This window comes from Copadichromis virginalis, linkage group LG1 (genome assembly GCF_057382275.1).
Source record: "Copadichromis virginalis isolate Kocher_CV1m ecotype Utaka linkage group LG1, C_Virginalis_male_GT1.1, whole genome shotgun sequence".
In the NCBI taxonomy this organism is placed as follows: domain Eukaryota; kingdom Metazoa; phylum Chordata; class Actinopteri; order Cichliformes; family Cichlidae; genus Copadichromis; species Copadichromis virginalis.
The window spans coordinates 5077061-5098276 of NC_140618.1; the positions used below are offsets into that span (position 1 = coordinate 5077061).

The 21216-nt window shown below is 39.7% G+C and overlaps 1 protein-coding gene across 1 annotated transcript; it reads left to right on the top strand.

Annotated features, from left to right (window-relative positions):
* The first annotated feature begins 7994 nt into the window (after positions 1-7994).
* On the top strand, positions 7995-10459 carry LOC146718188 (uncharacterized). Its single transcript, XM_085433086.1, has 3 exons — positions 7995-9085; positions 9344-9512; positions 9624-10459. The coding sequence occupies exons 1-3, from the start codon at positions 8470-8472 to the stop codon at positions 9745-9747; spliced, it is 909 nt and encodes a 302-aa protein (XP_085289212.1). The 5' UTR covers positions 7995-8469; the 3' UTR covers positions 9748-10459.
* The last annotated feature ends 10757 nt before the right edge of the window (positions 10460-21216 follow it).

Here is a 21216-nt window from a genome sequence, read left to right on the forward strand (position 1 = left end):
ACCCCGAACTGTCCAACTCGGAATATCCGGTTTCAGAATAGCTGATAACAAGTAGTTCAATCAACGCGGAGTTGCTTTAACCCTAAGTTAAGCGCGCGCACGAGGATACATAAAGCCCTGATTAGTGGAGCACAGATTAAGCGAGTCACCATGGAGACGGAGGGAAAGAAGGCGCGGTCAATGTATGTTACAGCGCTTGAGGCCGAAATTCTGATGGCAGCATATGCCGATAACATGCAAATTTTGCGGGAAAAAAGTAACACAGCCTCAGTTGCAAAAGAAAGGGAGCATGCATGGCAAAACATAGCCGACAGAGTCAATGCGTGAGTGTTAATCTAAACATTGACCTAGGGATTTCCACCCATTTAACACGTTATTTATTATATTTCATTTTTTTATTTTATACATTTTATTTTGTGACGTGATGTGAGCGCAGGTGCAACCCAACAGGCCCCAAACGTTCCTGGCAGCAAGTAAAAATGAAATATAAAAATATAGTCCAAACAGGTAAGGTGTAATTGTATTATGAGCCATAGTGCTTGGTCTGTTTGTCCTATGTAAATCAATTGCAGTTAGAGGCTACATTAATTTTCTTTCTGTAAGCACTTATTGAAATTATCTGAGCACATTACAAGTAAATATTTGCTTACTCTGTATGCTCAAATGTGACCCGTTATGGCCACTAGAAAAAAAGCGGAGGCCCGAAAAACAGGTGGGGGTCCTCCACCACCACCACTCACAGAGCCTGGCCACTTGGCTTCCACATTTGTGATAATGTTGGCAGCATCACATATGATCTTCACAGTGCAGAGAACACAAATTAGCATCCATTACTGTAATGAAATAATTTGTTAGTTTGAAATGCTACAGGGAACTATGTACCTGTACATTAATGCTGTGGAAAGACTTCCTGTTCACATAGTCTCCTTCATTTACTGAAGGAGCAATGATTGGAATGTGAGTGCCATCTATACAGCCAATCACGCCTGGGAACCGTGAAAATAAATGTAAAATTTAAGTAGTAGTTCAAGTATCACCACATCATGAATTGAGTTTTGTTCATCCTGATACCTGCAATTTTGTGGAATCCCTCTTTGATAAATCTTGTGGGTCTATGACCGGGGAACACCACAGACGAGTACAGGAGACGTTTCAGTGCAACTGTAACATTCCTGACTGCCCGACAGACGGTAGCCTTGGAAACGTGCTCAGCGTCATCAATATTATACAGAAAGCTCCCGTTTGCAAAAAACCGAAGTGCAATACAAATAATATGTACAGAACTGAGAGAATGTCCACGATGTGTCACATGAGCAATATTAGGCCTGAGGATGTTATTCAAATAAATTATAGATTGTGCTGAAAAACGGTAACGTTCACACAGAAAATCATCAGGAAATGATAAAATGTCCAAACGCGCTCTAATCACTCTCTCCCGGCGGAGAGCTCTGCGGAGAATTTGGGCTTCAACATCTACTGGCTCTTCAAGGAAGGGGCACGCCATGTCTGACACTTCCTACAGTCAGGTTTCTGACAAAGAGGTGGAGAACGTCAGGGTTAGTTGAAGTAAACCTGCTAGGGAGCAGGTTAGCTTCACGGAGTGTGTCGTCATAGTGACTCACTCAGGATTAATCTAAACTCGGTTTGTGAAACCGAAAACCCAGAGTTTTCGTTAACTCAGGGTATACTTAGTCAGACTTTGCACTAAACCGGCTTCCTGAAATAGGGCCCAGATGTTCTCAGCGACTGTTGTGATGGTAACGTGTTTGTGTCAAACAAATTTTTTCAGGAAAATCCACATTGCCTCAAGCTGGTTCTATACCAGGATGCATTTGAAGTAGTGAACCCACTTGGTTCTGCCAAAAAGAAGCACAAGGTTTTGGCTGTGTACTTCTCTCTACTCAACATCCACCGTCTTACTGTGTAGGGAGAAGGATTTCAAAGAATTTGGCCATGAAAATGTTTTTTCAGAACTCCTGACTGATTTGAAGGTACTGAAACTCTGATTGTGGGTGACTCTGCCGTAAAGGATGTACAAAGGATGTGCGGTAAGAACACTAAAGTCCTCTGCTTTTCTAAGGATATGGTCAACAACCTGAAGGAGAGAATTCTTCAAATTGCAGATGAATATCCAACTGTGACAAACATTGTTCTGCATACAGGGTCAAACGATGTGTCCAAACAACAGTCGGAGGTTCTGAAGCGGGACTTTACTGGATTATTAAATACTGTAAACTCTCTGAATGCAGCTGTATTCATCAGTGGACCTGTACCGCCGGTCAGAGGAGGAGACGAGAGATTCAGCAGGTTGTTTACACTGAATAAATGGCTTATATCAGCATGTGCCGACCACTCAGTGCATTTTATCGACAACTTTAATATTTTTTGGGAACGCAGGCATCTGTTTAAAGCAAATGGATTTAATTTTAACAAGTCAGGGGTGAAACTGTTCACCTCCAACTTGTTTTATTCCATACGTCATCCATCTGTGCTTGGTGCCAAGGCTGAGATAAACGAGGAGTTATCTCATAAAGAGGAACAAACAGTACTCCAAGAACAGACAAAGCCCAGCAGAAACCTTGAGGAGGAGCTCCATTTGCCCCCACCCGGGAAGAGCCTCAGAAAGGAGAGACATCCATGGCATCTGAGGAAGAGCCTCAGAAAGGAGAGACATCTAAGGCAAGAAGAGGGGTCCCTATTTGCCTCCAACTCTCTCAACAACACCAACGACCAGGACAAGGGACCAGTCCCCAAAACCCCTGACAGGCCATCACCCTCCTCCCCCTCCCTTTCTCCCTCCTCCCCACACCTGAAATTCACTGAGGAGATGATGGAGCGGGTCAATGCTGGGCTCAGATCTACCCCCCGTCCCAATCCCTTTTTGTCCCCCATAAACCCCCCACCAGAGCGGCCAAAGGTTCGCCATCGAGCCCCACCCTCAACAGAGCAATCGAAGTCACATTGCCCAGCCTCGCCCCCCTTAGTTCCTCCTTACCACCTTCATGCTCTGTCTCCGCAGTCTGATGTGTGATGTGTGAAGGGTCCGGGCTGTGAGGATTATGGCAGTGATGACTTTTCCCAGGAGAAGCTGGGACCCTGTTTACTAGAAGGTTTTAAAATTTCTGTACTTTTAGGTGACAGAAGAAGACATGTGGCCTGGTCAAAACACAGAGAGCTGCGCTCTAAAAGATCTTTAAATATAGTAAACATACCTTGTGTGCCACAGACTGCTCCCAAACACGAGGGGACAAGTAATACCTCTAAAACACTTAAGTTGGCTTTATTAAACGTTAGATCTTTAGCTGGGAAAACATTTTTAATTAATGATTTAATCACTGAGCACAGCCTTGATTTTATGTTTTTAACTGAAACTTGGTTGGACCAAAGTAACAGTGGAGCTGTTCTCATCGAGACGACCCCTCCTAACTACAGTTTTATCAGTGAGGTCAGGGCGAGCAGGAGAGGAGGAGGGGTTGCTGTCTTATTTAATGAATCATTTCAATGTAAGCAGCTATCTCCTGGAAGTTTTCAGTCTTTTGAATATGTGGCTTTACAGCTGAAGGCCCCATCCAAAGTTGTGTTTCTTAATGTTTACAGGCCTCCCAAATACTGCACAGACTTTTTTAATGACCTCAGTGAACTGTTGTCTGTGATCTGTGTTGATTTTGACTGTGTAATTATTGCTGGGGATTTTAACATCCATGTGGACAACCCTCAGGACAAAGGGACTAAAGACCTAAGTAACACTCTGGGCAACTTTGGGCTGACTCAGCATGTAACAGAGGCCACACATAATAGAGGACACACTCTTGACCTACTGATCTCCAAAGGCCTGAGCATTTCAAAGGTTACTGTGTCTGATGTGGGCCTGTCTGATCATTACTGTGTTTTCTTTGAAAGTAAAATCTCAGCCCACACAAATATATCAACAACAGTGATCACAAAACGGTGTATAACTGAACACAGTAGTGCAATTTTTAACCAGGTCTTCCCATTAACACCTGACCTGTCCAGAGGGTCAGTCAATGAGCTCGTCAATAGCTTCAATGCTAACATGTTAAATGTAATGGACACTATTGCTCCCATTAAGGTGAAGGTTATCTCTGGAAGGAAAAAGTCTCCATGGAGAAACTCCACACTGGTGAAAAATGAAAAAAGAGAGTGCAGGAAAGCTGAGCGCAGATGGAGAAAAACAAACCTCCAGGTTCATTATGACATTTATAAAGAGAAACTTCACAATTATAATTTACAACTGAGGAGTGCAAGGAGGTCCTACTTCTCTGACATAATCACTAAAAACAGCCATAATGCTCGGGTCTTATTTTCTACAGTTGACAGGCTAACAAACCCTCCTGTGTCAGTGGCAGCTGAACTTCATTCGACCATGGCCTGCAATGACTTTGCCAAATTCTTCACAGAAAAAATCCAAAAAATTAGACAAGCAATTGGTACATCAACAGCAGATCCAGGATATATACTGTGTCCACCAAAAAACTGCTTAAATACCATGAAACAGTTTAAACCTATTAACAGCAAAGACCTGGAGGACATCTTAGGTCAACTGAACTCCTCCTCCTGCTGTTTAGATGTCCTGCCAACAAGTTTTTTCAAAAAGGTCTCAAAGACTTTAGAGTCAGACCTGTTACAGATCGTCAACTTTTCTTTATTATCAGGTGTGTTTCCAGAATCACTAAAAACTGCTGTAATAAAACCTATACTGAAAAAGGACAATCTTGACAAGACACAAATGAACAACTACAGGCCGATCTCAAATCTCCCATTTTTAAGTAAGATCATTGAAAAAGCAGTTTCTCAACAGCTCAATTACTTCTTAAAACAGAATAATTGCTACGATGCCTTCCAGTCATGTTTTAGACAGAACCACAGCACTGAAACCGCTCTGACCAAAGTGTTTAATGACATATGTCTGAATACAGACAGTGGAAAAATGTCAGTCTTAGTTTTACTGGATCTCAGTGCAGCATTTGATACAGTTGACCACAACATATTACTCAAACGACTGGAGAACTGGACAGGTCTTTCAGGAACTGTACTAAACTGGTTCAAAACATACTTAGAAAACAGGAAATACTTTGTATCAATAGGTAACTTCACATCTGAGCAGACAAGTATCACATGTGGAGTTCCCCAAGGTTCCATCTTGGGACCCCTTCTGTTTAACATTTACATGCTCCCACTGGCACAGATTATAAACAACAACAAAATAAACTATCACAGCTATGCAGATGACACACAAATATATATCACAATGTCACCAGGAGACCAAGGCCCTGTGCAGGCTCTTGGTAAATGCATTGAGGAAATCAATGACTGGTTGTGTCACAATTTTCTCCAGCTAAACAAAAACAAAACTGAGGTAATAGTCTTTGGCGCCAAAGAAAAACGATTACAGGTCACCAGAGAACTTCAATCTATACATCTAAAAACCACAAACCAGGCGAGAAATTTGGGTGTAGTGATGGATGCAGACCTAAACTTAGAAAAACACATTAAGACAATAACAAAGTCAGCTTACTATCACCTCAAGAATATTTCAAGGATAAAAGATCTGATGTCTCAACAGGACCTGGAAAAACTAGTCCATGCATTCATCTTTAGTAGGCTTGATTACTGTAACAGCATCTTTACAGGTCTACCGAAAAAATCAGTCAGACAACTACAGCTCATTCAGAACTCTGCTGCTCGAGTCCTCACTAAGACCAAAAAAGTGGACCACATCAGTCCAGCTCTGAGGTCTTTACACTGGCTGCCTGTCCGTCAGAGGATAGACTTTAAAGTTCTGATGCTGGTCTATAAAGCTCTGAATGGTTTAGGACCAAAATACATCAATAACCTCCTGACCCAGTATGAACCTTCCAGATCCCTCAGGTCATCTGGATCCGGTCTTTTATCAGTTCCCAGAGTCAGAACCAGACACGGAGAAGCTGCATTCAGCTTTTATGCTCCTTATATCTGGAACAAACTCCCAGAAAGCCTCAGATCAGCTGAAACACTCAGTTTATTTAAATCCAGGTTGAAGACTCACCTGTTCTCAGCTGCATTTGAATAAAGCACCAAATCCACACTTTTAAGCTTAAATTTCAAAACTTACATTTAACTACTGATTTTATCTACTGTTCTGATTTTATCTGTTTTGATTTTATATACTGTTTTGTTTGTTTGTTTGTTAATTAGTTAGTTAGTTTATTTGCTTGTTTTAATCAATTTTAAATCATGCTTTTTATTTGTTTTTGTTTCTAATGTCTCTGTAAAGCACTTTGAATCACCTTGTTGTTGAATTGTGCTATACAAATAAACTTGCCTTGCCTTGCCTTGCCTAGAGGAGAATGGGATAACAATGGCAGACAAAACTGTTGTGAAAGGAGCGCTCTACTGCATTGCTGGAGACAACCTGGGCTCTCATTGTATTGGGGGTTTTACAGAAAATTTCAGTTCATCAGTGTACTTATGCAGATATTGTCTGTTAACTCGAACTGAATTTCAGGGTGCTGATCCAGCAGTGTGTGGACCTCAGCGGACCCCAGAAACGTATAGATCTGCCACTGAACAACTGGAAAGAGAAGACGTGTCAGAAGTTCAGGGGATAAAGTTCAGGTCTGTATTTAATTCTTTACGTAGACATTGAGGGCTAGCAGGAGGGACTATGCGCTTACCTGCTGCTCTCTGGCAGGTAGCTCCATGCCCTTCTGGGTTTTAATTGCACCTTAGAACACACATGCATCAACACTACAATGAGCGGGTGGAGGGAGGTTTGGAGTCTTCTCTCACCCCCGTTCTCTGCGGCCTGCTGGAGCGGGGGGGCTAGGAGGAGTTGGCCGTCCGACTGCGGTCTGGGGTGTGGGGCCTCCCTGCTGCTGCGGAGTCGGGGCGGTCTGCCTCTCCCCACTGCAGGGAAAAGTGTAACACCACCTGGGTCCGGGTGCAGTTCCCCCCTCCAGGGGCAAGGGTACCTAGACCCGGTTGGTAGAGTACGCGTGGGGAGTGTGATCGTGTATACAGCGTAGGGCTGGGCGATATGACCCAAAATTCATATCTCGATATTTTTTAGCTGGATGGCGATATAAGATATATATCTCGATTTTTTTTTTTTTAAGCCATAAGTTAAGAACAAAAAGAGAGTTCTTAGTCACACTGTGTCCCAGATGTCACACGGGCACTTTTATTTACATACAGCGTAGATATTACTCAAAAATAAATTATCAGCATATATTAAATAATCATGGTCCATAAATAAAAGAAAACAATGTTGTTTTTGTGCATAACAAAAAGCTCACAATTGTGCAGTCAAAATGTAAACTAATAGACGCTGAGCATAATAACAAAGAGACAGATTTCACAGCTGCACCACGTCTCTGAACAGGTGCCATTTGTGGTCCTTATACACACACAGTACGTATCACTCCGCGAGGCTCCTCCTCTGTAGCCGTAATTCTCCGACAATCCATCAAGCGGTGCAGCTCCGTAGCTTAGCAAAGTCATATTAAAACATTTTTTGACAGATTGCTGAGCGCTGTGTACCACATAAAATCGGTTTGCGGTCAGTAAGCACAACCAGAATTCATACATAAGGCGCACTGTCGATTTTTGAGAAAAGGAAAGGATTTTAGCCCGTGCAGCCCCTCTGGGCTGCATGTCGTTAGCGCGGTTAGCTCGCTAACACGTTGACGCCATCCAGCCCCACGCACGGTAACTCGCTAACGGAGATTTTCCGCTTTCATCTTGTCATTGCCTGCAGGTGAAGCTATGGGGGAGTTGTGTTCAGTGCAGGAGAGGCGAGGCCGAGTAACGTTGCGTAGAGACAAAAGTGGACGAAAGAGAGGCAAACCTGCGGCTCCACAAGTATAATTATAACGTAACATAGACTATATCGATATAAACGATATTGTCACATCTTATATCTCGTATGAAAATATATCGATATTTTTTAAAAACTCGATATATCGCCCAGCCCTAATACAGCGTCTCTTTATGTCTGTCTCCACGTCGGTTGAGTGTGGTGTAAGTGCATATGAGAGCATGAGGGTGGGAATGGATGTTTGTGTCTGTGTGTACCTGTATGTCTGTGTCTATATGTCAGGTTGGGTATCAGACGCCACCTCTCTGGGGACATCTCAGGCCTCCAAACCTTGGAGGGCCTATCTCCACCCACCACCACTTCCCCTGCCGGTGGCGGACTCCCTCAGGTGTCGGTGCGTTGGTGGTTCTTTGTGTCTGGGGGTGGGCGTCCGGGTACACACCGGCTCACTCCTTGGCGGCCGCTTATTGGGGCTCGCTCGGGGCATTTCGGAGGTGGGGTGCCCCCGGCCTCTCGGCCTGGGGCTCGGTCACTCAGGCACAGCTGGCTGCCGGCGGAGCTCACGGGCAGGTCACTGCAGCAACTTCAGGCAAGAGTTGAAAATGTCAAGCGACCTGACACACCAAAGGTAAAAAAACGCAAAGCAATATCAGATGACGACAACGACACAGATGAAATACCAGCTGAACAAAAAGCAAGGGTTCAAGACACATATGGCTGTATTAGCTGGGAGCCAAAGCATTTGCCACTCTCTGAGACTGTGGAGTCAGCTTGAAAAAAAAGAAGAAATGAAGAAGCTGTTTAAAAAGAATAACTACAGTACAGATGTTGTGAAAGAACTAGTCAAGTGCACCTATTACACGCAGCGTAAAGACATCAACAAAGGGGCAAGCATCCAGAAACTATGCCAGGAATGGCCCTTTCTCTTCAATGAAGTTGGTATGACCGCACATTTCCAAGAACTGACTGGTGTGAATCTGATGGAGACCTTCCTTGCCAATGTAGACAAAAAGGGTGCACGTCTGTTAAAGTTCCTCAAATATGTTGATGCACAAAAGCACAAGCAAGTCCTGAATGCTGTTCTCAAACTTCAGACTGAAAGAGGGCAGTCCAGTGGTTGCTTGCAAGAAGTCATTGAGATGATGCTTCTTTTACTGGCTCATTTTGACGAGAAGGGAGAGCTTCTGTTTCACTGCGTTGAGATGACAAGCCTTGCAGAAGATGTTCAGATGGAGAAAGTGCCACCAACACCCGTCATCATTGTTTGCGGTAAGCCGAAAGTGCAAAATTCAACTTTTTTTTTCTGTTGTAACTGCCACGTTCTTGTAGTCTTGACTTGTTTAGTTTCATGTTCTGTTGCTTCCACACTAATACACTGGATAACACAACCATATACTGTAAGTTCAACTAGTAACATAACTCATCCTATGATCCATGTAACAAGTATCTCTGTATTTGTATATATGACTGACATTAAAGCTCTTGTTATTTAAGTTTTTGATTTGTTGTTGTTGTTTTAATTCTCAGGTTCCTCCTGCTTCGCTGCTGAGACATTCATGTTGAGCATTGACAAGAAGATTGTCAACGACCGCATCACAACCTTCACCTCTGCTATCTGCCTAATGTTTGGCAGTTACTACTGCTTTAACATACACTACCCTGTGGAACTACGATCAACACTGGAGTTCCTTCAACGGTAAAATTTCTTTTATTATGGATTTATTTTTGTGCTTATCAAACTTGGCCATTTGATATCCCACCTCAGGTTGTTAATTTCCTCAATCTCTCTTGCCCTTTTTTCATGAAGGTGTTTCTTTTCCATAAATCCTGAGAGAGGCACCAAGGTTGAATCCAAGAAGAAAAAAGTGTTCTCAGTCAATCCCAGAGTCCTCACTCTCATCTCAGACATTGCTGACCATGAGTGGATCTAGTCCTACCCCTCTTGTTTGAGACGAAGTGATAAAGGTATACCATGTTACATACTCTACAGATGTTATGTTTTTGAAACGATTGTTACATTTCTGATTGTGAGTGGGAAGTTTTTAACAATGTGAAGTTTTACTAGACACAATTTGTAAAAGTACATGTTCTACTTTTGATTCACTGTTTTATATCTGAAAAATGTATCTGGTGAAAATGTGGTAAACCCGCGATTTTGTTTCTTGGATTTTAATTTCCCCAGTTTTAAAGATATTTGTATTACAATAGTGTAAAAGTATGCTGCATGTACATTGCTGGCATTTTGTAGTTATCCAAAAATTTGCAGTTGACGTTCTCAAAACAAGTGTAAAGTTTTCGTTTGTTACCTGATGCAGTTTTAAGATGTACATTTTCAGCTTTACTACTCAGTTCTGTGTGCAAAATATGTGGGTGTAAACTTGTTCCTGTAATTTCTTCAATTCAGACTTTCTTTCAATTATAGAAAAAATTTTTAATTCTCTATATTTGTATTTGGATAATTTGAAAAGTCAAGATTTTACGTGTACTGACATTTATGTAGTGAGAACAGCACCAACACACTTAATGGCGTCTGAATTGTCTGCAAAAGGTAATGTGAAGTATAATGTGTGCTCAACTTACAGCACTGGTTTTGCACAGTTTGAACAGAACTTGTAAGAATTCTGTGATTCCTCACTGTTGCTGTCATGGAGATAACCAGTAACTATTTGTGATTTGTTGAGTAAAAATATAAATGTTTGATGATGGACATTTTTGTGTTACATTTAGTAATTTGAATAAAATCATGGTTTGTGTATTAAACTTAAAGAGTAGAAGACTTAAAAGCACTCTAGTCTAAAAACGGTTACAGAGTAAAATTGTATATTTTCTATATTTAGATAGTTAATTTTACAGGGAAAGAATGTTGTGTTTTCTGGCACAAACTTTATTTTATATGTTATTTTCATGTTAATTCTAGGGAAAAACATTTGTTCTTCAAGTTAAAACATTTTCTTCTACGGTAAAATATTGACCCTAGCACTATTTTTAACCATAAAATAAACAATAACAATACCTTCTTACCGTTAAAGAAGAAAATGTTCCACCCGTAATTTTACAGTAGATTTCTGGCAACCACAGCTGCCAGCGTTTTACCGTAAAATCTACAGTTTGTTTTTTTACAGTGCACCTCTGCCTCCACTTTTTGTTAATTGATTTGAATCTTGTTCAGGTGTGTTGTCAGGCAGGCTGGTTTTACTGCTTTTATGTGAGGACTGATTGATTCTGATATAGTGCTTTCCTACTCTCCCAGAGTACTCAAATTCCTCTATACAACTTGCCAAATTCACCCAGTCACACCCATTCTCAAAAGCACTTTCTCTAAACATAGAGACCACATTGACACACACATTCATACTCTGATGGATGCATTGGAGAGCAACTTGGGGTTAATATCTTGCCCAAGGATACTTGGCATGCAGACTGGAGGAGCCAGGGATCGAACCACCAACCTTCCAATTAGTAGGTAGTGTTACGTAGTGATGGGCAGATGAAGCTTCATGAAGCACTGAAGCTTTTCATCCAATTGGTTCACCCCAGCGCCAAGCTTCTTGAAGCTTCATTTGCTCTAGCAGGACACCTACTGGACGTAAAAATATTAGTTGGCAAGAATTTGAAGTGTGACCTTTTGCACACAGCCTGTAAATGTCAACAACAAAAGGAGTGTGTAAAACATGTATATTGTAGCGATGGCAGTCTACTTTGTATATTTATACTGGCAGTATGGAAAATGATTATTTGGAAATGCTTAAAATGGAAATGATCATTTACTGTGAGGTGAGGTGTGGTTGGGGTGTGGACAGTGGTTGTGCTTTTGTAACGTTGAGGTATGGACAGCTACACACTGCCTGTTCACATTTTATTCTGTAAAAACTAAATTTTCACTGCTTTTATGGCCTTTTTAGTGGGGAGAACATAGCTAGGATTTAATGATTTAACAAATCTTTTAAATCCTTTGTCCTCCACAATGCTAAATGGCTGGGAGTCCTCAATCACCATGCTAACCAGGTCTTCATCTATTTGAGATTGTTCTCCTGAGGAAAGACAATAAAGACAAAGCACAAATATAAATGTCATACACGTAACTTATTACAGTTGTATAATATTGTTATATCATTTAGTAACATTACTGCATGCTATATTATCATGGCATTTGATGGCTCACCTGGTCTTGCTCAACAATCGGTGTTCCCCTTATTCTCATGCAAAGCTCTGTAGTGCCTAAGCATGGATGAGGTGTTGTTGTTATATCCCAGCTCCCTGGCACATAGCAAACACTTCACCTCGTACAAAAGTAAAGACAGCTTAACATGAATTGTATTGCACCATCAGTATTATGAAAATACATCTTCTGTAGAAATTTACATACCTTTTTGGGAGATATAAGATCAAAATGTTCCCACACAGGGGAGGACATCCTCCTCTTCTTAGCTGGCTCCATTCTCTCCTGACTTTCTCTCCTCACTCTCATAAACCTCCAAACTCTCACTAACCGCAACTCTCCATCAAAAACCCACATTTTGAATGAAGTCTGAGGGGTTTATATCGCTGTCATATCTCGCGGCAAAGTTCGAACCACTTCATGAACATCATGATCACATCTTTACGCACCCTGTCACTTTTTTACACCATGACATATATTTGGAAACATATTTGTTCTTTTACATTTATATGTATATTTATAACTACAGTATATCTCTATATTTAACTATTTATTCTAATATTTATGAATGAATGAATATTTCTGTACCATGCACTACTGATAGGGTACACTGTTGCTGCTCCTGCTGCTGATAGTGCTGGAGTGCAGGGCTGTGTTGATCTGAAACTGTGGACATTGAAAAGTCCATGGAAGAGATGGCAGCTTATTAACCCCTTAAAGCCGGTCGGAGCGGGCACGCTCCGTTTTGCGTAACTATTTTTAAATCCCTCTAGAACCGGAACCACGTAAGCTAGCACAATATTTTTTTTGCATATGAAACCGGAGGAGTTGTACTTACATCTTATGCCATCAGCTTGTCCTAGGTCACGGTTTCCTTCCACATATAGCTTTGCGAATATTGCATAAAAAGCGCTTGCAGCAACAAAAACATAATATTCAAGAAACACGCTTTGCTGATCCGATCAGCTGTTCGTAACACTTCCCACATTGAAACACATCAGCGCCAACGATCGCATGTCCGCCATTACCTGCCCGAAACCGGAAGTGACGTCATTTTCGCAGAAATGTAGTTTTTTACTTGTAGGCCTTAAAAGTCCATACTGGTGTTTTTATAAGTGATGTTTGACTTTATGCTTTTCTGAATAGTTGCTGGGATGCTTAGAACTCAAATTGCACTGCTTAAAATAGTTTATTTTCATGCACATGCTGTTTTCTTTGCAAATTTGCATCATGCATCAAACAAAAACGATTTTCAATTCTTTTGTAGTTTATTGCACTTTTTTGCAATTTATGTCGTTACTATGGACTTAATGCATACATATTATTAAAATATGGGCTATAACAGTTGTATTGCTGTGTAGCAACTTGAAATGCTCCCAAAAATGGCACTACAGCATGTAAAGATATAAAGTAAGCTCTGGCGGCCTTGGTTCTATAGTAGGTCTTAAAGGGTTAAAGTGTTATGAGATAACAATAAAATGCAAAGATTGATGTCAGCACTTGGAAACAGATTAGGCAACAGATTAAAAAAACTGTGAGACATAAACTAGGCTCTACCTGTGACTCACTCTTTGCATCTCTTTCTCCTTCTATCTATCATTCTCCACTTGCTATCCATCTAAGAACAAGGCACAATTTGCTATTGCGTCAATCTATTATTTAATTATCCACACTTAACAACTCTTACACCTAATCCAAAATTAAATAATGATGGAAAAATGACACAGAACTAAAACATTGTGATTAATAGTTAAATGAGATAGGCAGGCACAGGCAGGACTCCTTAAAAAAACACACATAAAAAAAATGCCTCAAGAAAAGGGCACTTGGCGCATCCCAGAGAAAAGTGCTCAAGCCCCTTCTATCTGTTGGTCATAGCAGTGACATACCACAATTTAGCCTCTAATGACAAATTTCTTTAAAATTCAGGATAAACTAGTTTATAAAAGGATAACTTAGTGCTTAATGTGTGAACAGAACAGTGTCTAGAACTCAGTGTAATATTTTTCAGTAGTTTAATGTTAGCCTGTATTTGCTGTACACCCAGTGGAAGATGTTAGAGTTTGTATTGTTGATTGTTATTTATGCTTAGAAATGTTTGACCCTTTGATCAGCAACACACACACACACACACACACACACACACACACACACACACACACACACACACAGGCAAGGTACTCTTTGTTTGTATGTAGACGTCGTATGTTAATGAACCTATGCATATTCATGTAACCTCAATAAAAGGACAGTGTATGGGAGGACGGACGAGAGCAACTGGGGTCAAGCGAAGGGACGGCGCTCTGTCCGGTCTCTCCCGTGCACGAGTAACATGAAGAACTTTACCTATTTGTGTCTTGCTTAGCAGTGTAATTATATTGTCTTCAACGTTCCAGCGGATGGGTTCAAGCTACAAACCTATCAGAAGAAGATATATATGTATTTTTAGGTTTATGTCAGCTTATGCTTCCTCTTTTTTATTCAAAAAATAATTTACATGTCAACAACTTCCTATAAACCTCTTCAGGGTTACTCATTTGCCTTTTTGTCACATCAGGTGGGCTCCGAATTCTCATTTCGCATAAAATCATTTTAACAGGGACTGAGCAACATGCAAAGGTAGGCTGTTTGGCTGTATTTATGTTAGAGATTTACTTTGTCTCTCTGAATAAATGCTAATATTACAGCTATAATATTGTAGATTTTTGAAACTCTGAATAAAAAATTATTATTCTAATGTGTAAAGATTTAAATTTTGTGAATGCCTATCTCTGTGGTTTTTGGAGGGGTTTAAGCCATGTGTACTTTTTTAAACAAACTGTTCCTTGTGCGTAAATGTTGTGTTATTTATTTTATTACACATATATTGCTGTAAGATAATTAGAATAATATATTTTGAACATGTAAATATAACTCAAATAAGAAGAGAAAACTGTCTACGAAATGTTTATCCTCAAAAAAGAGTAGGATGAAGTATACACTTTTTCTGTTCCTGCCCCCTTATTTCAAATTCCATTATTTACAAGTCAGTATTCAGAATTTGACATAATATAGTCGATACATCAAAATGAGGACAAGTCTTCAATAGAATACAATGAGACAGCTCAATCCCTGAGAGGAAAATTTCTTATATTCTTGCAATTTATTGTTTTTAAATATTCGTGCAAATTTTTGTATTGATGATCATTAACTTCATCTGTACAGGTGTTCCACACACTAAGTCTGTGATATTTTACATTTGTCCTTACCACTGGCTTGCTGAACATAAAGATTCCTCTTGGGTTATTAGTATTTGGCCTTATTTGGAACAAGTTCTGAATATTGTGAGGCAAAGATTTTTTTTCTGCTTTGTACATTGATTGTGCCGTTCTGAGTTTAGCCAAATTCTTAAATTTAAGAATATTACATTTAATAAAAAGTGGATTTGATAGTTTTTTTTTAAGTGGTTTTATTTAAGTGTTACTTCACATCAGGCATCCCATTGCTAATATTATCATTATTAGTGGTGTAGCAGTTGTAGTATAAGGTGTAGAATTAGTATTAATATAATTGGCCTAACGGCCTTTGCCCTAGATGGGTTCAGTCTTGGACACCCCGCCTTTTCTAATCTTTGAAGCTAATATGGCCTCGTGTGTTTCCAATAAAATTAATTTGAACTCTGTTACAATATAGAAATTTGTTTTTGATTACCAATTAATAACAGTAACTTTGATAACTCGTGTCTGCTGTTAAACATGGTCATATAGCAATATGTATATAAAGCAGCAAATAATGTAAATATAAATACAAATATAAATACAATTTAATATGTAAATATTATAACACATCTCACACCTTTGAATGTGACCCATTTCCTCGCTTTTTGTGGAAACGGGAAGTATAGATCAGTGGCGTCAAACTCATTTGATGGGTCAGACCAGTAACACTCCCTTTTCTGTCAGTGTAAGGAAGTTACATACTTAATAATTTGAAATCTGTCAGCATGACTCTACCAGAAAAAGCTCTCGCAGCTCATTGCCCAGACTGTCCCGTTTTTTTGTTGTTGTTTTCTTCCTTTTTTTCACATTCAGGCCTGAGAGATTCAGTTACAATAGAATAGAATAGCATAGAAAACCTTTATTATCCTACTAATGAGAAATTTGGGTGTTACACAGCTCTTATAGCAAGAGGAATATGAAATATAGAAGGAAGACACAAAGTGGTCCTATATACATAAACAACCATTCATGCCAGCAACAGCTGCTGGTAAGAATGACCTGCAGTAGCACTCCTTCCTACGCTGTAGGCAGTGTAGGGACTAACGCGTTATTAACGAACGCGTTACAGTAACTACATTATTATTGTGGTAACGAGCACGGTAACTAGTTATTATGCCAAAATCAGCAACGCGTTTACGCTACAATATTAAAATAAAAGTCTATTCAGCATGAAGAGTGGGTATATACGATTATTTGTCTGTTGTCACTGGGTGGTGCTGAGGTCATATTCTGGGGTCAGCTTGTGTAAAGGAAGAAATACATGAGAAGTTTAATTCTCAAAGCTGAAATAAAATCTAATCCTTCCCCTCCTGACCGGTGCTTCAGGTTCTGAAGTTCTGCTTTTACATTTTTTCAGTCAACAGTTCTGCTGATGCCTGACATGCAATATACAAAAAGACAAAGCTGTCTAGACTAACAGGTTATCCAGGATAATATTTCACCTTTGATATTCAAATCAAAATTATAAAGAAGGAGACTCCTTAAATCCAAATCATTGTAATAAAAAGTGGCAGGAAACATCTTTGGGGTGGCTGTAGCTCAGGAGGTAGAGCAGGTCAGCTGCTGGTTGGTTGGCGGTTCTATCCCTGGCTACCCCTGTTTGCATGCCAAATATCCTTGGGCAAGATACTAACCCCAACTTGCTCTCTGATGCATCCATTGGAGTATGAATGCGGATGAATGATAGTTAGAAAGCACTCACCATAAAACAGTGCTTGTGTGAATGGGTGTGTATGGGGTGAATGTGGCGTGTTGTATAGAGCACTTTGAGTACTCCGGGAGAGTAAAAAAGCGCTATACAAGAACCAGTCCAAACTAGTTCACGCATTTTTTACTTCCAGGCTGGACTACTGTTTTTCATTATTATCAGGATGTCCTAAAAACTTTCTGAAAAGCCTTCAGCTAATCCAAAATGCTGCAGTAAGAGTCCTGACAGGGACTAGAAAGAGAGAGCAGATTTCTCCTGTTTTGGCTTCCCTTCATTGGCTTCCTGTTAAATCCAGAATTGAATTCAAAATCCTGCTCCTCACATACAAGGTCTTAAATAATCAGGCCCCATCTTATCTTAATGACCTTGTAGTACCATATCACCCTATTAGAGCACTTCGCTCTCACACTGCAGGCTTACTTGTTGTTCCTTCCTGTTGAGCCTTCAGTTTTCAGGCCCCTCTTCTGTGGAACCAGCTTCCAGTTTGGATTCGGGAGACAGACACTATCTCTACTTTCAAGATTAGGCTTCAAACTTTCCTTTTTGCTAAAGCATATAGTTAGGGCTGGATCAGGTGACCCTGAATCCTCCCTTAGTCATGCTGCAATAGACGTAGGCTGCCAGGGGATTCCCATGATGCATTGAGTTTTTCCTTTCCAGTCACCTTTCTCACTCACTATGTATTAACAGACCTCTCTGCATTGAATCATATCTGTTATTAACCTCTGTCTCTCTTTATCCTGTCTTCCTTCTCCGGTCCCAGCAGATGGCCCCGCCCCTCCCTGAGCCTGGTTCTGCCGGAGGTTTCTTCCTGTTAAAAGGGAGTTTTTCCTTCCCACTGTTGCCAAAGTGCTTGCTCATAGGGGGTCATATGATTGTTGGGTTTTTCTCTGTATCTATTATTATAGGACATACTGAACAATATAAAGCGCCTTGAGGCGACTTTTGTTGTGATTTGGCGCTGTATATATATATTTTTTATTCCTATTTATTCTATTTATCCCCTTCGTATATTTTATTTATATTTGTCTCTGTATTTATATATATGTGTGTGTGTGTGTGTGTGTGTATATATATATATATATATATATATATATATATATATATATATATATATATAACATTCTGTAACTGTAACTTCTGTCGGTGCAGTGCTTTTGGAAACCGAATTTCCCAGAGGAACCCACCCGAGGGATTAATAAAGTTCTATCTTATCTTATCTCTTATCTCTATAAATAGAATTGAATTGAATTTACCATATTTGGGAAAACTTTATCAAGGGTTAATCTAACAAAGGTTAGTTTGTCAATTTTCTACTACTTTACCCATATTTTGATTTGACTAGTGTATATTTTGGTAATAATTTTTCATTTGAATTATTATGGACAGGCGAAATGTAACCCACTCTTGAGTAAGTACACCTCACTCTAGGTTCAGTAGTCAAGTATGAGTGCATGTGATGATAACACACATGTTTTGAGTTAACTCTAAACAATCTTAATGCAACAACAGATAACAATTACAAGACAGAAATTACAACTGAGGCCTTCACTAAAAAGAAGAGGAACAAGAGAAAACTGTTCTTAATCTCTTGAAATGATGTTTAAAGGGTATTTGGTTAGTTGCAACTCCACCTTTCACTGGTCCTGCCCACCCACTTAAGATCAATGTAAATTAAGTTTGACACCACTGCTCTCTAGCGTTTATACTCGGGAGTTAAAGTGGGCTGGAAGGAGTTCAGGTGTCCGCAAGTTTTGGTTGTGGTACTTAAGAATCTAGCTGGAGATACAGAAGAAGATTCTGTTACACAGTGTGTTGCTAGATAAAGGTAAAGCTGCTGTATTTCATGGAGAGAGAAAAGAGTGCGAGTTTAATTCATTCAGAGATCCAGAAAGTTGTAGAAAGACAGGACAGGAGAGGGAAAAGACAGGTCAGATTTAAAGATAAGCACTGCTCAGTGACGCTTGATAAACTGCAGGTTGCTGTCAATTGTAAAGACAGTATAAACAGTATAGTGTCAGTGTATAGGGGATGGACATCAACCATGATAGCTTGTGAAACTGCTGACATCCTGCACAAAGAAAAGCTGCTGGCAGATTCTTTGTCCAGGAAAATGCTGTGTAATTATATGACAGATTTTTGGAAAGAGGTGAAAGCTCTCAATAACTGTAAACCATCTCTACCATCAACTGTTGAAGGTGTTTCTGGGGGGGGGCAGATAACATTGCAGCATTATGGAGACAGCATTACAGTGCGTTGTTTAACTGTATAAAAAGTGAACCATACGAGGACAATTTTGACATGAGTAATGACACAATAAGTGTAAGGACACATGAAGTATATGAAGCCATTCATAGGTTATCTGATAACAAAGCTTCTGATTTGGATCACATCACTGCAGAACATTTAAAACATGCTAGTTTAAGGCTAGCTCCTCTTCTAGCACTCTGTTTCACTGGGTTTATGATTCATGGCATATTACCAGACTTAATGCTGTGTATTTTACTGGTACCAGTTATGAAGGACAAAGCTGCAAAAGTGAGCTGTTTGGATAATTATAGGCCGATACTTGCCAGTATTTTATCTAAGGTGTTAGAAAGAATCTTGTTTGACAGAATTAGTGTGTTCATCTCTTCTCTGTTTAATCTGTTTGGCTTCAAACCAAAGCACGACACTGACATGTGCATATATGCACTCAAGGAAATAGTCAGTTTGTATAGGGCTAAAAATTCATCTGTCCTCATGTGTTTCATTGATGCCTCTAAGGCTTTTGATCGAGTGAACCACAGAAAACCTTTTGATAAACTGAAGAGATGGGGAGTTCCTCAATACATCGTGAGGATTCTCTCTTACTCGTACGCTCATCAGAACATGCAGGTTAAATGGGGAAGCAGTATTTCTGCCCCCTTTGGTGTCAGCAATGGTGTTAGACAGGGTGGGATTTTATCCCCAATTTATTTATTCTATATGTTGATGATTTGTCCATACAGCTGAGAGCCTGTAACACTGGGTGTATATTAGGTAAAACATTGATAAATCATCTTATGTATGCAGATGACCTGGTTGTTTTTAGTCCAAGCAGTGCTGGGTTACAGGATCTTCTCAATGTCTGTACTGAATATGGTGTGCAATATGACATAAAGTACAATGCTGTTAAAAGTGCTGTTTTGATATGTAGAACTATGTAGTACAGGAGGACATGCAGACGGTTGGTGTGAGAAAGGAGAATGCAGTGTGCCAAACCCTAAAGCAAGCAGTCAAATAATAATAATAATAATAATAATAATAATAATAATAATAATTGTTGGTGATGTTTCTCCATCAGTGCTGTTAAGTATTTTTCCGAAGAAAATTATCTGTGTCCTCGTAGACTTTAGACAGTTGTTAGAACCCACAGATTTCACAAAAATGTGTCTCTTAAATTCAAAAGTCTTATGTTTTAGTGCTTCTTAATAACACCTTAATCTCATCAGGCAGTATTTGCTTTGACGGAGGGTGAACTTCTTCCATAACCTAAGCCTATTATTGTTTGTAAAGCACAGATACTGTTTTAAATTAATTCTCTGCACTTCGCAGCATGAAGTGGTGGCTTCTCTTTTGGCTGGTGTTTTTCCTGTCACACCAACCTCCTGCATGTCGTAGTTCACCACCAGTCTGTAAAAGGAAAGGTTCATCAGGTCAGTTTTCCTGCAGGGGCCAGTGCAACGGTAAGATGCTTTACTATTAATATTTAAGGCTCATGTTTCCATGTGAAACATTCTGTAGAACCTTTAATTAACTCAATGTTGTAAAAATGTGTATATGATTAATTAATTAATTAATTTATTATTACAGGGCCTGGCAGATGCTGTAAGGAAGTTTTAGCCAACATTTTTAAAACCGGAAGCTGTGATGACGCTGTCAAGTAAACACTTTCCTTCTAAATAACTTTTTTTGAGTTTTCTATTTTGAAAAACTGTTAGATTAAATATGTATATAGGAGCAAAATCAAAAGGGTTGAGATGGTAATGTGTTTCAGATGGTTTATGGCAGGGGTGTCAAACTCAATCAGACAAGGGGCCAAAACCCAAAGCACACTTTAGTTCACAGGCAAACAGGATTTACTGAAGAGATTAAAACTGAAAGTTTTTTCTAACATAAATATGAACAAAAACAGGACAGGATACAATATTCTTTCTTAGAAAATGACTGAAATAACTAAAAAATACATCCTGTCAAATGTATAAAAATTTAAAATATGAAGGTGCTCCAAAAATGAAAATAAAAACAGGTCACT